The sequence below is a fragment of the Peromyscus maniculatus genome, chromosome 1 (assembly GCF_049852395.1).
Source record: "Peromyscus maniculatus bairdii isolate BWxNUB_F1_BW_parent chromosome 1, HU_Pman_BW_mat_3.1, whole genome shotgun sequence".
NCBI classification, from domain to species: Eukaryota; Metazoa; Chordata; class Mammalia; order Rodentia; family Cricetidae; genus Peromyscus; species Peromyscus maniculatus.
In genome coordinates this window covers 59,138,546-59,154,518 of record NC_134852.1, presented here as the reverse complement: position 1 = coordinate 59,154,518, position 15,973 = coordinate 59,138,546, and the positions used below count along the sequence as shown (strand labels likewise).

The 15,973-nt window shown below is 41.5% G+C and overlaps 1 protein-coding gene across 3 annotated transcripts in view; it reads left to right on the top strand.

Annotated features, from left to right (window-relative positions):
* Positions 1 to 15,973, top strand: part of Nell1 (neural EGFL like 1) — an 850,243-nt gene that overhangs the window by 662,945 nt on the left and 171,325 nt on the right. For all 3 annotated transcript variants that reach the window (XM_042277006.2, XM_042277016.2, XM_076543299.1), the window contains one exon: positions 13,190 to 13,285. In XM_042277006.2, coding sequence (XP_042132940.1) covers positions 13,190 to 13,285 — 96 coding nt within the window. The remainder of the gene's footprint in view (positions 1 to 13,189; positions 13,286 to 15,973) is intronic.

The window sequence follows — 15,973 nt, the reverse complement described above, 5'->3', positions numbered from 1 at the left end:
AATGATTGTCCAAATCCATTCATCTGCTGATGGACACCTAGGCTGATGATAGGACATGGCCATAGGCCTTGTGAACAGTGCAGTAGTAAACATGGATAGGCACATATCTCTGTGGAGTGCTGTCTTTGATTCTTTGGGTGTCTTCTTGGGAGTGTTACAGGGGGGTCCTGTGGTAGTTACTGCATTCAAAATATTAGCAGAGCTAATGAATTCTGCTGCTTTCTGGTGCTGTTCTCTAGGACCCAGTCTGTGACTGTAGCTCACTTGTCCTTGTCATCTTCAGATATGTTTACTATGGGCTTTCCCATGATGTATTCAAACATCAGAGTTCATCACTTCATGACCACCCTAAACTGATGGCACTTCTCCCTCCACTCGGCCTTGTAATTCCTGCAAGTAGCTACAGTCACCCGAGTTTTTTTTTTTTTTTTTTTTTTTTTTTTTTTTTTTTTTTTGGTTTTTCAAGACAGGGTTTCTCTGTGTAGCTTTGCGCCTTTCCTGGAGCTCACTTGGTAGCCCAGGCTGGCCTCGAACTCACAGAGATCCGCCTGCCTCCGCCTCCCGAGTGCTGGGATTAAAGGCGTGCGCCACCAACGCCCGGCTAGTCACCCGAGTTTTGTAACTTGATTTTTTCACTGTGCATATTTTATTTTGTCCACAAAAAGCTAAGTTTCACAAGACCAGGGCCATCACCTGCTCTGTCCAACGTTACAGGGCCAGTGCTGATGGCGGTTCTTGCCGGTGCTGTGACTCCAGAAGACAGTTATTGGATGAATTGTCATGGAAGGACCAATGTTTTTGTAGAAGAAAAGGAAATATTTAAGGAGAATTGCCAGATCCGTGCATCCTTAAAAACTAAATAAATTACACATGTAATATTCTAGGAAACAGATTGCAGTGGCCTACAGTGGGATCTAGTAGTGAACTCACGTTCTTCTCACCCACACAAAGAAAGAAAGAAACAGACATTGGACTGGGTCCTTAATCAGTGTGGTATTGAAGTAGCAGTTTGATTCATTTTGTTCAGAGTTGCTTTTTTTTGTAGGCTACTTTCTCTTCTAAAATATCATTTTCACCCAAGCATCATTGTCCCTCATTCCTTTCTTTCACACAGCGAAGGACAGAGTTCCTGAAACCCTCCTGCCATCAGTTGACTTCTTCAGGAATGCTTAGCTATAAATCCCCCACACTCCCGGTAGGTGCTGGCTGGGCTCTGCAATGCCAGTCCCTCTCCCTGTCACCTGGATATTTTGGTGCCACGCTTGCTGGAATCTTAGTGCATTGATCGGTTACAACACGTTCTGTTCAGTGCAGGCATAAAAGCAGAGTTTAAAAACAGTTATATCCCCACTGACACTTGATAACTTTGCATGCGTGTGGGGTATGAGATGCGTGTTTTTGGGTTCATGTGTATACCATGTAATGGTCAAATCAGGATCTTTAGCATGTCTGTTGCCTTAGACCTGCATCATTCTTATGGGATTACCATTCACACTCCATCCTTGGAGTCGTATTTTGACAGTCCATCACTCACTAGCTTCACTTATTTTGCAGCAGAGCCCGAGCTTATTCCCCCAACTGTAATGTGTTTGCTTACCATTTCTTCCTCCATTCCCATGTACTTTCTCTCCCTAGCCGCAGATAATCACATTTTATTCCTTTTAGGTCAGTTTCAGTTAGCCTGCTCATAGAGATTATCATGCCACATTGTCTTCCTGCTCCTGGATTGTTTCATCTAATATAATAACCTCCAGGACCTTCCATGCTGCACTACGGTATAGAATTTCATCCTTTTTATGGCTGAGTAATAATTCACTGTGTATATATGCCCATATTTTCTTTATTCGTTGAATTGATGAGTATTTAGCTTGATTCTATGTCTTGGACATGGTGAACAATGCTGCAATAATTGTAAATGATACCATAGGTGTCTCTTTGACCTACTGATTTTATTCTCCAGCAGGAGTGGTATATCAGGCATTAGTTCTGTTTTTACTGTTTTGGATGAGCTGCCAATGTGTTTCCCACAAAGCTGCACTAACTTACTTCACCATAAGCAGCGGGTTGAGGAAAGGTTTTGAAAGCTCTCTCTAGACACAGATTTCCCTCCACTGAGAGCTGAGTTGTGAGAAGCTTTTCCACAGAGCAGAAAGACAGGCATTAGGAAAACATCCTGATAGTGCCCACAGGAAATAAACACAAGCATTTTTCTTTGTCTCTCCACAGCCAGTGTCATAGGGGCTAAAGAAATGGATAAAATGCAAGCTCAGCATGTGTAAGGAACTGGACCTGGCTGGATAAGGCCACAGAAAGGATTGCCATAGAGAGCAGAAAGGGACCAGTGTGGAGAAGTAGGCTGTGTCAGGCCCTGTGCTATTGGCTTTGCATTTATATTATTGTTTCTCCTCCAGTACAACTTGAAGAGGAGGTCTTAATTTAGCAATAGGGGAAACTGAGGTTCAGAGAAAGTGACTGATCTGCTGAAGGTCACATAACTACTTAGATCAGATTTAGGATTGCTTCATTCTGTGGACTGTGTTCCTTTACCCCCTCTCTGCTGCCTATAAATTAGAAATACATTGTGAGGGATTTGAGCTTAAACCTTTCAAAAAATAACATTAGCACAAGAATGAAGGCAGCCTGTTCTGTAGATGAGAAATAGCTCGACGTCTAGGAGGACCGATAACCAGGCATCAGCATGGCTTAAGCCTGACGGGTGTGAACAGCATGAGTGCAAGCATTAATCAGAAATGCCCACTTAAGAGGACCTGGGTTTAACCTTGAAGGCTGTTGAAAAAAAGAACAAATAGGTTTCCAGTGTCTACAAGAAGTAGATGTCTTTATATTTCATGTATTACTTCATAATTAATCATTCCAACTTTGAGTTCCTGGGTAAAAAAAATCCTTAAGCATGGCACTGAAACAAAAATATACTTTCCCACAAAATATATATGATAGCCTGACACCCCTGTAAGTTAAGACTTCATTTACTTTTACTTTACCCACAGCAGTGTGTCTCTCCCCAGAGGTTTCCACATGTGTGTACAGATGTGTCACTAATAATAATGATTGTCCCAGGAGTAATTGATACCGTTGGAGTGAGCACATGACTTCAGAAGCCCTTAGTCCTCAGAACAGCTATAGAAAGGAAGACCCAATTTTCTTTATTTTCCACTTCTTTCTGAGAGACACAGTGCTATAGAGGTCCCCACAAACCCTACATCACACAGCTAGAAAACAGCCTGTGGAATGTCTACCGAAAGTCTTGCTGTCCACAGATGCTCGGTATTTAAAAGGCTGGAGTGGATGTGGGGGCTGAAGTAAGGAATGCCATGACAGTGAAGGGGATCCTTTCTTCCTTTCCTTTCTTGCTATTTTTCTTCTCTGCTCTCACTTTAATAACTAAAACCGACTGTCTCCCATTGGTCAAAGCTGACATCTCATAATCATGGACTATCATGTGCATGGCCAGAATCCTGTAATCTCAAATTCTTACTTTCAGCCTTGTATTTAACTTTTTCTCAGGCAAACCATCTCATTTCGTTGTCTTCAGCTTCCCCATCTGCAAAATGAAGACACTACTTTTTACTTTAGAAAAATTGTATTGGGAGGTGATCTTGAAACATGAACAAAAATCTGTGAGTTGTTCGGGGAAAATGGGAAAAGGAAAAGCCTGCTTAAGAACTCGGGTCCACCCAAATTACTATTTCATTCCCGGAGTTAGCATCAAATTCTATGCAGTTATATAAAATTGCAGAAAATCTTTTCCCCGGGACACTTTGCTGGGGTTGATTTCCTTGCAGGTCTCCAGACTGTCACCTGTATGGGTGATAGGAGTACTGCTCAGACACAGTGCAGGAAGAATCCTCCCACCCTGCTCACCCCGGCCTTGTCCCTCACCGCTTGTCATTGCGGGAGCCTTCCAGCCTCCCATTTATTAGTGTTCCTATGAACCCTCAGCATCAACGTTTATTTTGCATTTATAATTTTTGTTGCTGATAGATGATTTGGTCTTACTTTAGTTTTCTATCATACAAAGTCCGGAATTAACATTTTAAATTGCAGTACTGGGTATTAAACCTAGAGCATTGTATCTTCTAGACAAGTGCACTATCACTGATCCATAGCCCCAGTTCTTGACTTAATTTCTTGAATTTGATTTTGAAACATGGACATCAGTTAATAAACTATTGCTTATTTCAGGTTTTGTCCCAATACCTCACCGATTTCTTTGCTATCGAGTTCAGAGCTGAGGAATCTCCTAACCATGGAGTGGATACACACACACACACACACACACCCTTTTGGAAGGCAGGATTCACTGGCCTTTGTACTTGGGGAGATAATGTGGTATTATATTAGTCAACCTAGAGAAAGAGGCTGGTGGTCTTAAGAAGATTTAACGTCCCTTGAGAGCTTAAGACGTGTGGTCATGCTGCTAAGGACTTTACCTGTTCTCTCTCTTTTAATCCCAGTGTCCCCAGTCTGTGGCAGATTCTTTTCTTGCTCTGATTAAACAGCTTGTCAGAGTAAGTAAGAGAGAAATCAAGACCAGAAGCAAGACCTCTCTGTTTTCAGAGTCATACTCTTATGAGCACCAATTGAGTCATAGGCTATAAAAAGGAAGTGCCCAAGTACCTTTGCTATTTAGACAAGGTGTAAGTGACCTATCTCAGGTTAGGGCTGGATACTCCTCACTCCTCTTTGTCAAACCTATTCTCTTGTAGTAGGGCATGAACCTGGGGTCTTGCTCATGCTGGGCAAGCACAACAAGCTCCCTCTCCAGTTCCCTTTTACATTTTACTTAGCAGCAAGGTCTCACTAAGTCATCGGGATTGGCTTTTGTGGTGATTTGAAAGAAAATGCCCCCCATGGGCTCAGAGGGAGTGGCTCATCAGGAGGTATGGCCTCCTTGGAGTAGGTGGGTCTTTATTAGGTGGCACACAGTAGGTGCTTGATAAACTCTTTAAGTTGGATTGCTTTGACTTGTTCAAATGATTGTTTCAAATTTCATGACATAGTTTATGAAAGAGATTTTTTTTCATAAAAATTCTTCCCCTGCTAAAGAATTTGCTGTATCAGCAACATGTTTCACATCACCTGTGGCCAAGGTATAAAAGAATTAAGAATTGCAAAGTACATGACTTTGATCCTTAAGAACCTCAATATATGGTTAACAATGCACGTGTGTTAGTCCAAACAAATGCTGATGCTTCATTAGCTCACCTTTCCTTATGCAGTGTATCTTCTGTTACAGAGGCTTCTATTAAGACTCAAAGAAAATATGTTCTGCTTTGGGAGACATTTGTGTGTGTGTGTGTGTGTGTGTGTGTGTGTGTGTGTGTGTGTGTGTGTGTATTGCAAAGACACCCCTGGAAATAGCACATAAAGGACATTATTTTTTTATAACCCTCTTTAAAATTTTAAAATATTATATATTGTTTGACAGTTGCCTGCTTATATAGTGAATTTCACTCCCACCCCCTCTCATCCCCCACTCCTTCCCCTACTGAAATCATTCTTCTCTGCAAGTCCCTTGGTCAGCCTTTCTAGGGCTAACTCAGTATCTCAGTTTGACATTGTAGAGTCAATATAAAAATGCTCATACGTCTCATCCTCTTACAAAATACTATGGGCTTTAGTGATAAGCAGGTGATGAAAATATATGAATCAAGCAAATTTATAATTTATATCTATCTATCTATCTATCTAGATATTTATATATATGGTGAATGTATGCCATGTGTGTATGCAGTGTTGGCAGAAGCCAGGAGATGACATCAGCTTCCTGGAAACTGGAGTTCAGGGCAGTCAGGAGCAGCCTGACTTGGGATGCTGGAAACCAGACCTGGGTCCTATGGAAGAGCTGTGCACATTCTTAACAGCTGACTCTTCTCTCTAACCCGAGTGACGTTTTAAAAGGCATGGGCTTAGTGGGTTGTGAAAGTGAAGTTTTGGACCATAGCTGTGTTTATAGTTGGTGTTGGGCAGAACATAGCAAAACAGACAAAACTGGACCAGGAAAGAATAGAAAATATTGCACTGTGTTCTATATATGAGGAGAAGATTTTTTTTTCTGCTAACCTTACGTGTACATGTGAGGGTCTGCATTTCAAGTGGTTATTTCTTACCATTTCATTGTGGTGCAGTGTTAATGGAGCATAACCTTAGCCAGCTCATGCACAGAGCCTAGGAAGCAGGCTGAGAACCAGATGGATTTTCAAGGCGAGGGTAATGGCTGGTACACGATTCTTCAGGTCCTCTTCTAGCCTTGTAGTTCCCTGCATTCTCTTTCCCTGTTGAGCCTCTCACCTCATTCTCTTCTCTTCAGCACACCCCTTCGTGAAAAGGCTTGACCAGAAAGGTCACATTTCCTGAACCTTCTGGCAACAGATAAATAAATAAATAAATAAATAAATAAATAAATAAATAAATAAATAAATAAATAAATACTCTCACTCATACATCAGCTCTCTTGGGAATCCTTGCCCCAGTGCACTTGGCATGGCTAACGATGGTCTCCCTGTGTCCCCCCAACTGTTCTTACCACTCCCGTAGTTTTTTTATTCCCTTTTATGATGTCACTGTCTGCTGCTATAGGGTGGGTGTCTCTAGAAAGGAGACAATGTTCCTGACTAGGTGTAGATTTCTAAGTACTCAGCTTACTGTCTGCACACTGTAGGCAGCGGGGCTCTAATGGACACAGCCTGAGGTGCAGTGAGAACGCTCAGCTTCACATGCAGGATATCACTTAGTGGAAGTGTGACCCTTGACACCGTTCTTAGGTCTGAGCCAGCGTTTTCATATGATAAGTGTCCGCCATGATGCTGTAATAGGGAGATGGAATCCTGCAGGCAAGGCATTACTACAGTCTCTGCCATTTAACAAGTTTCCTAAGAACAACATTTTGTACTGAAGAGAAAGGGGAAGCTTCTATGGGACTGCTGGTAATAAAACTGATTATGTTGAGGGTGGTTTGCTTTTCTTTCAAAAACAGTGCTTAGGAGGGGTGTAGCTGGAGAGTTGACCCAGCCATTAAGAGCACACATTGCTCTTTCCCAGACCTGAGTTTTATTCTCAGCACCCACACTGGATGGCTCCCAACCTGTGACTCTAGCACCAGGGGAACTGATGTACTTCTTTGGCACCTGCAGCCAACTGCACTCGTGTGCACACGCCTCATAGAAACATATACACATAATTATAATTGAAAATAAATCTTCCCAAAGGTATCATGTTCTAAGTTGTATTTGTTTATTATTTTATTCTTTGATCAGTTCATACATGTACACAATGGACTTTAGTCATTTTCATTTCCTGTTACACTGTCCCTCATCCCTCTTCCCTCTTCCACTGAAACGCATGTTTTTTCCAAGTTGCCCTCCTAGTTTCCTGTGGGTTTTGTGGGCATGACCTGACCCACTGCTCAGGCAAGGCTGATGGCACGAGCATGTTTGGAACATGGGAGCCTGCCAACCCTTAGTGACACACCCTCCCCACAGCCACCATTAACTGTCACTTGGCAGTGACTTTTAAAGTGAATAATTATTAAATTATGCGGTACCCCATGGATTAGAGACTCCACTGACAGCAAGTGAGAACTGAAGACATTTGCATGTTTCACATACTATAATTGGTGTTCTGCATGATTTTAATCCATCTTGTCTCCATGTTTTCAATTTGTTTTATGGGAAGGTTGAGAAGAGAGAAATGGAAGACATAAGGGCTGGGTATAAGTAACAGGATTTTGGTCCCAGAGATATTTAATGGACTTAACTGAGTGACTTTATTTATTTAATGAACTTAACCGAGTAACTTGGAGTAGAAGTTTTTCCAGCTTATCATTACTGACATTTCAGGTCAAGCAATTCTTTGTTGTGCAGGGCTGTTCTGTGCCTTGTATGATATGTGGTGACATCCCAGGGCACAGTAGAATTCAGACCCTATCCCACCTTAACAACCAAAGTACTTGAAGGGCCCTTTGAGAAATCTGAAAAAGACCAAGGACTAAGCAAAAAATGAAACACGTCATTCCATTCATTGTTAGCAGAACTACTTTGGAGAGTGGGAGTTTATGTCTGAGAAAATATCAAGAGGGCAAATAAATGATGCTCAGCCCACCAGCTCCCAGGAGTGAAGTGGGCATGGGGCTGTGCTGGCGACCTGGCTTTATTTCAGCTCACCACACTTCAAGCTTTTGATACATATCATCAAGTGGACTATAAGTCATGGAAGCCGACTTTGACTTATTATTAAATAAATCAATAATGTATTTAACAGCATAATTGATGCCTTGCAAATGACTAGAAATGGGGGGTTTGCCTGCCTATGGTGATTAGGTGCTTCTGTCTGCTTCTTTTACCAGACAAACATCATCCTTATGTATGTCTTTCCCACAGGATGGACCAAGGAAAATGGGCAGAGGGGTCAGAAATAAACCCAAGGATGGATGCTCACTTGCCAGGATTTTAGGATGCTCTGGGAACTAAGAATATGCCAGTAAAACTTGAGGAGGATCAGGAGACGTATTCAGTGTGTGAAGGGCTATTACTTTTTATTAGTGTATGCCGTGGTTATTGGATGTAACACCTGGTTCCCGTGAACACCTCAGTTGATTTCACATGCCAAAATTGTTTTCAGCTCAAGCATGCATTCTTTCTGTAGATTAAATCTCACTCAGAGGTTTCTGATTTTATTTTTCTTGCAAATATAAAGAGTTCTCTCAAAAACAGAAGCATGCCATCTTAGAGTTGATCTGATCGAGCATCTCCTCCGGGGCAGTAAGTTAATAACAAATGGCACTAAAATAACAGATCGAAGCTTGTAACCTCATTGTCTTTCCTTAATCTGTTTATGTCATGCTTCAGGATCTGGATAGTGGTTGACAAATAAGCGGCTTATTAAGTCCCAGACCTGTGTCACTGAATTTCTCTGAGTTTGTAAGGGAGTTAAGATCCCAGGTCTGTGGCTATTTGCATGGTTCTCTGAGACCCCTGAGTCAGGATAGACTAGAGCCCTGGCTCTATCTCGACTACATATCTCAACTGCATAGGAATCTTTCTTGTCTTGCTCAGCACTGCATTGCTAGAGTCTGGAAATGAAAGTGGTTCAAAATATTACTGTCGTCTGATCCAGAAGAATCCTGGTGATAAAAGCAGGAATAATCTTCAGTTCTGAGGACATCACGTTGGCCATGCATTGTGCTGAGTGGTTGAAGTTAGTGACTTGATTCAACCCTCTCAGTGCAGGCAACATCATTACTAACCACCAGTGCCTTGTGATTGAGGTATAGAGAGATGAAATATTTTGCCAACGGTTACACAGATCTTAAGCCTAAGGTAGGATGGACCATAGCCTGCTTCTGTCCCCCACCAGCTGCAACATTAAGGAGAACAGGCTCTGCACCTCACCTGGGCAGCACAATAGAGCCAATCCTGTTGGCAGAGGTGTAGGTAAGTTAGCCCCAAAGTTGTGATCATGGGGGAACTGTGCCCATTACTCATCTGTCTTGTGGTGACATTGGGCGGGGAGAGATAACCACCACCACCATCATCAGTGCCTAAGGCAGGTGGGAGAGCTGGTCATAAGAGCCAGAGAGCTGTTCCTGCCCCTCATCAGCTACAGCACTCAGGAGGGTGGACCCTACGCCATGCCTGGGCAACCCAGTAGTGGTGGCCTGAAGGTGTGGGTACACCCAACCCTGAGGACATAAATGTAGGAGAACTGGCTGTGCCCCTTGCTCATATCCACAAGGGGTGAACTAGCCAGGGCAGTGCAGTAGAGCTCACCCTGGTGGTGAGGACAAGGGAGAGTTGTTGGGCTGACCAACCTGCAACTACTCAGGCCCAGAACCAAGGTTATGAGTTGGACTAACCCAACATCCACCCTATCTGTGACCTGCGGAAGCACGTGAAGGGGCCCATCCTGCAAACCCAAAGCTTCAGGATCTCCATGACACAGGACAACAGGATATCCAAGAGGAGTCCCAGTGAGAGTTCAGCATTCATAGGCCTCAAACCAGACCAATGAATACTTACAAGTAAATTTGGATAAAAGGAAAAAAATCTTATCAGGACATAAATAATCACCCACCATGTTTAAACTAGAATATAGCAGTTTCTTTTTGATATTTTATGAACTGTAGCAAGAAAATTTGTGTTGATCTTGATTCACCCAGGGCAGTTAAAGTTTGAATGACAAGGTCTTTCTTTACTTACTTTTGTTTTAATTACATTCTCATTTTGACTAATGGTCAAGGAGGCAATTATTTCCTTCCTTATTCTAGATAAATTCCATTTGAAATTGCTATATGCCTAAATCTATGAGAGATGTAAGCAGACATAAACAAAAATGTAAGGATTACCTAGTAGTGGAATGGATTAAATAGTCATCAAGTAAAGTGGTTATTATGCTATGTGCACGTAGGGAATGCAGAGGACAGAAGTGGGTGCCAGATTCCCCTGGAACTGGAGTTACATATGGTTGTGAGTAACTGTGTAGGTGCTGGAAACTGAACCTGGATCTCCTGGGAAAGCAGCCATTTCTCTTAACCACTGAGCCATTTTGCTAGTTCCCCAGGAAGGTTTTTAATATCTTGTCCTCAGTCCATACTTAATGGTCACTATCATGCTGTTACCAACTAACTTTATATAACAGAACTCATAGCATGATGTATGTAAAGTTCTTTATAGTACAAACTAATTTCATCATCATGGAGCCTGTTACACATCATCAGGGAGCCTCACAGGTTCTCATAGTGAATCAGGAACACATACCCAAGTCTTTTAACATGATCTCCAGGGCCCAGATGTATTGTGTGGATTTATTAAGGCAACCCCACGTAGTTAAAAGGGAGGTTCATTTTGGGGTAACTTAGAGCAAGTAAAGGGATTGGTTACAGGATTTGGTAGAGGTGAAATGCAGTCCAGCGGTGTTCTCTGGAGAACTCTGCTTGGTCTACCATCCAGCATCCATGATCACCAGGAACCAAGAGAGCTGGCACATCTGGATCTCGAGTCTTAAAGGCTTCCATGTTGGCCCCACCTCAGGGGCAGGTCATAGGTAGGCATGACAGTTACCAGAAGCCTCAATGGGGGTAGTACTTCCAGGTCAAAGCTGGAACAACTACCCACTTCACAGGTGGCATGTATCTGCACAGTAAGGAAAATCAAGCTGAACATTCTTCTTCCAGCTCTACAGCCTTCTGCCAGCCCCTGACATTCCCTCTCACCCACTTCCCGCTGACACTCTTCCTTTGCAGAAACACTTTGTCACGTTACTACGACGCAGGAGTATACTTTAAATATCTCAATGAAAATGACACTCACAGAGCTTACACAGTGTGATTTCTCAAGATGCATATATGTTTCTTGATGAACACACCAAAGTGGATTTTGCCTAGATCTTTTATGTTGTTGCTGTTGTTTTTGTACCAGTATGCTAACGTGCTGGGAGATGGAAATAGTCCTTCAATTCCAAGGTCTACACTCTCCTCCAGCACTGAAAGCAGCTTACAATTAATTGCTGAATCTGTGGAATATGAGTTTACCCAAGAGATAGTAAATGGTGTGGAAAACAGCAACATTGTGATAAGTTCTACGCCTTTGACTGGTTCTCAGCATTCCAAACACAGCCTGTGGCTTTTTATAGCTAGACTCATATTAATTATGTGATGATGGCAACATACGGCCAGGACATTTTTCCAGGGTGACATTTTCTTACTACAATTAAAATTTAAAACTGTTGCTCAGCCAGCTCTCATATGAATACAAGGAACTCAGCCTTAACTATTTCAGCTTCATTAATAGCAGATTTCAGTGACTTTATTAGTCAACAAATTGCATGGATGGCTATACGGTTACACTTTTCAGTGGCTTATCCTGAATGGAAGTGATACAGATTACAGGAGTAGGAACTTTGCTATCAGAGCCACCTGCAAATGGGAGACTAAGCTGTCCAGCAGGTATCTTCAGTCACTGCTGTGGGGTTAGGACATGGTGATGTGAAAAGCGGTTTAGCCAGTGTTCTTGAGGGTCTGATGGTGGGGTGGTTGGGATGGGGGCTGGTAACTCTGTGTGAAGGGACAGTTGTGAGTGCTGCCTTGCTGTGGGTGTGTAACAGGGAACCCCCATAGCTAGGAAGCATTTGGGGGTGAAGTCTGGGGTTCATTTCTGTGTCTGTGAGAAAAAAAAACCCTGACAAAAAGCAATGTAAGTTGGGGAAGAGCTCACAATTTCAGAGTTCATTACTGTTGGAAGTCAAGGCAGGAGCTTAAAGAAAACTTCCCAGCTATAGTTAAGGAGAGAAATTAAATCCAAGGACCCTTGGCTGCTTGCTTGGGCTCAGCTCTCTTCCTCTTCTGTTGTACTCTTTAGGATCCCCTGCCTAGAGGATGGTGCCACCCACACTGAACTGGGTCATTTGATATCAATCAATAATTGATATAATATCCTGTAGACAAGCCCATAGGGTAGCCTGCTATAGGTAATACTTCGTTAGGATTCTCTTCATAGGTGAGTCTATATTGTATCTCATTGAGGAGTTCAGGTAGGGTGGGATAGTTCTGTAAGACTTACCAATATGTGGAAGTTGAGTCTGCACCCTTTCAAGAGATATCTCATATTCAGTTACTTTCCCTAGAGGAATAATTTAGGATGAGTGAAACATCTTAGCTATGAGGAGAATGGGTTATTCATGGAGGCAAAATACTGGAGCCAGCTTAAATATACAAGAGTAAAGGGTTCATTACATTTATTGTTTTATAAAAATGTTACCAAGGACCAAAATAAAAAAAATATATTGTTGTAAAAGACTATATAAATGATATTTTTGGGAAAAATAGTATCTAAGGTACTGAGAATTGAAAAAGTTGCCAACCTCACCTTTCCCTTTTGAACTATTTATCTCAGATGATTTCATGTAACAAGTCAATAATGATGGCGGTAGAAACCTCTGTCGACAGCGGCTCTCATTTAGCACATGCGAAGCCCAAAGTACAACACCTTACATCTGTTATTTCAACTGATTTGATATAAAGCAGTGGGAAATTATTGTTACATGTATTTCTTCATGTGCATAGAAAATTTTCAATATGCCAGTACAGAGGTGTATTCCTTGGGCAGTGTATATAAGAAATTATGTGGGAGCTCCAACATACATTACCTAAACAAAGTCTTTGTTCCCACAACAGCATTCTGTGAGGAGGGCTGCAGATATGGAGGTACCTGTGTGGCTCCTAACAAATGTGCCTGTCCTTCTGGATTCACAGGAAGCCACTGTGAGAAAGGTAAGGTGAATCTGACCTGTTTTTCAGGTGTGTGTGAGGTGGGAAAGCAACTCAAAGAGAATGAATGGAAGCTGTTTCCCTCAGAGGACTCTGGGAGCTGACTTAACAAACACATTGTGTTTGGATGGTGGACTTGGCTATTCAAAGCTGGTCCCTTTTGACATCTGGACGGCATAATGGGCATCTTCTTTGTGAATATGGAGTCTCATTTGCCCTCCCTTCAATGCATCTAGCTTAGCAAGGTCAGGTCTTTTCTCTGTGGCAGTTTTCTGTGTGTGTGTTTTTATTCAGTGCTAATTAGAGATAAAGCCTGATAAACTGACCTGCCCTACTTATCATCAATCTGGTAGCTGTTCACAAAACTGCTGGAGTTATAGCAATCTGCTGTGTTGATGAAACCTGAAAGGGCAGCACATGCTCTTTGCATAAAAATCACATTAGATAATTCCAGCAGCAGGATTATTGGTATGCTTGAGATTTTATTCCAATATTGGTTTATTGGGAATATTATCATTTATGAACTCAATAATTAAGGCAGTTGACATCAGTATGTTTCCTCTATGTGCACCTTTCTGTTCACACTAAATGTGGCATTTACACATGGTACTGTGTCTAGCTCACCTGGTGATTGGGAATGCCCTACCTGTGCACATGAGAAATTTGCAGTTTGCACTTGTATAACCTATTAGCAAGGGTGTCAGAGTACATACAAGTAAACATGGAGGTTTATTTTGCCATGCTTTTTCTGCGATGCACTCACTACACTGTGCTTTCCTGAGTCTGCATATCACGCTTGATACTTCTCGAGTCACGGCTTAGGAAAATGGACATGATACTGCAAGTAGCCTGTTAGTCAAAGAGGGGCAAATATTCTTATCTAATGCCACAGGTAAAAAAGATATTTTATTTCTGTTGTGCTTAAAAGCTTCTGAATTTGCATCATGGATTTTAAAAATGTGGCCATTTGCTGGGCATGGTAGCCCACACATTTATTTAATCCCAGTATCAGGGGGCACAGGTAGATAGATCTCTGTGAGTTGGAAGCCAACCTGGTCTACATAGAGAGCTTTAGGCCATTCAGGGATATACAGTAAAACTCTGTCTCAAAAAAGCAAATGCAAACAATTATTTTCCTCCCCTCTGGCTACCGTGTTAATTTCACTGTCTATTCTGAACATTTGTATATTCCCTTGAAAATATGTCCACATTTAACTCCATTAAATATTCAGTAAGGAAATCAATGAGTGACTGCACAATTGTTTCCACAGATTGTGATCTTATCAACAAACTAAATAACTTTTATTAAATGATAATAATTAATTAGCTTGTCTTTTTTCTAAGTGCCAGAGTGTCGGACCATCATGAGAATCTTGCCTTGTGGAACTTTAGAATTCTTGTTCAAAGCAAGGGAACTTAAGGGTAACAGCTCTTGCAATACATTTACTTTTAATTAGATTTTTAAAGAAAAAAGGGAACAAAAGGATCCTTATGCTTCATCTATACCCCCTTTGTATCCTGAGACAGAATCTATGGGAGCTAACAGAGCACAGAACAGTGAGTGATGTTCATCATGGAAGCTGTAGGTACCACTGCTAATGGAGGGCCCATCTCTATACACAAACTATGTGTTAATCTTTTTCAGTGGGCATTTTAATATTAGAGAAAACATTAAAGCGATATGTAAGGTTCTTACATTTTTTTTTTACTTAGACTAAAGGTAATTGCTACCACACCCTGCATTAGATATATATTTTTACTCTCATTTATTTGGATGACAATTTAAAGCTGACCTGGGGTCAGTAACTTTTGCAATAGCCCAAACTAAGAGAATTATTCAAGTTGCACCCTATATCCTGTGGTTCTCAAGGGCAGATGAATGGCATTCTTATTAAAATATAGATAGTTCATTTAGAGTACAGCATTAAGGAGATGTGGAAGTAAAACAGGAAAGTAAGACCTATAAATTATAATGGCAATGTCAAATGTTTGCTGTGTAAAGAATACAATGCTTAACTTCAAAAGTTAAACCAACACTTTCGGCAAACTATATGAAAGGGAAATATTGATAAACAGTAAGATGGTTTGTTTGATGTGCTTTTGTGCAATCAAAAATAAATTTTAAGTGTGTTTTATGCAATCAAATAATAAATTCTAATATTTAAATGCAGTTAAATATTTTGAGTAACAGTAAGATGTACAATATGAAGAAATAAATTTTGCCTAAAATGAAATAAAAATACATAAATCTGTCTCCTTCAAGGGTCAGAGAGAATCGAGAATGAGGAAGCAGACATGCTAAGAGCCAGATGAAAGGGATGAGGTAGAGACACTGTCTTCTGGATGCAACAGGCTGCTGCTGCAGTCATGAGCATATGGAGGCTGTGGTTACCTGCACCAGCCCTGCACACATACAACCAAAGACATGTGTACAATGGGAATGGTTGGGAGGAGGAAGATGTGGACGGGGGAGGACAAGAGAATAAGAGAGGGCAGTGGTGAGTGAACGTGATAACAACGCATTGTACATGAGGAAGAACTTGTTGGAAAGAAATTGAATATATATTTCTGTACCACTTCCCCCAGATTAGGGGAATCACAGCATGAGGAATGCTTCTACAAATTTGCATTTTCACTGAGTAGCTCTGGGTACTACAGCATGTAATCATAATACCTACTGCATATTTTAAA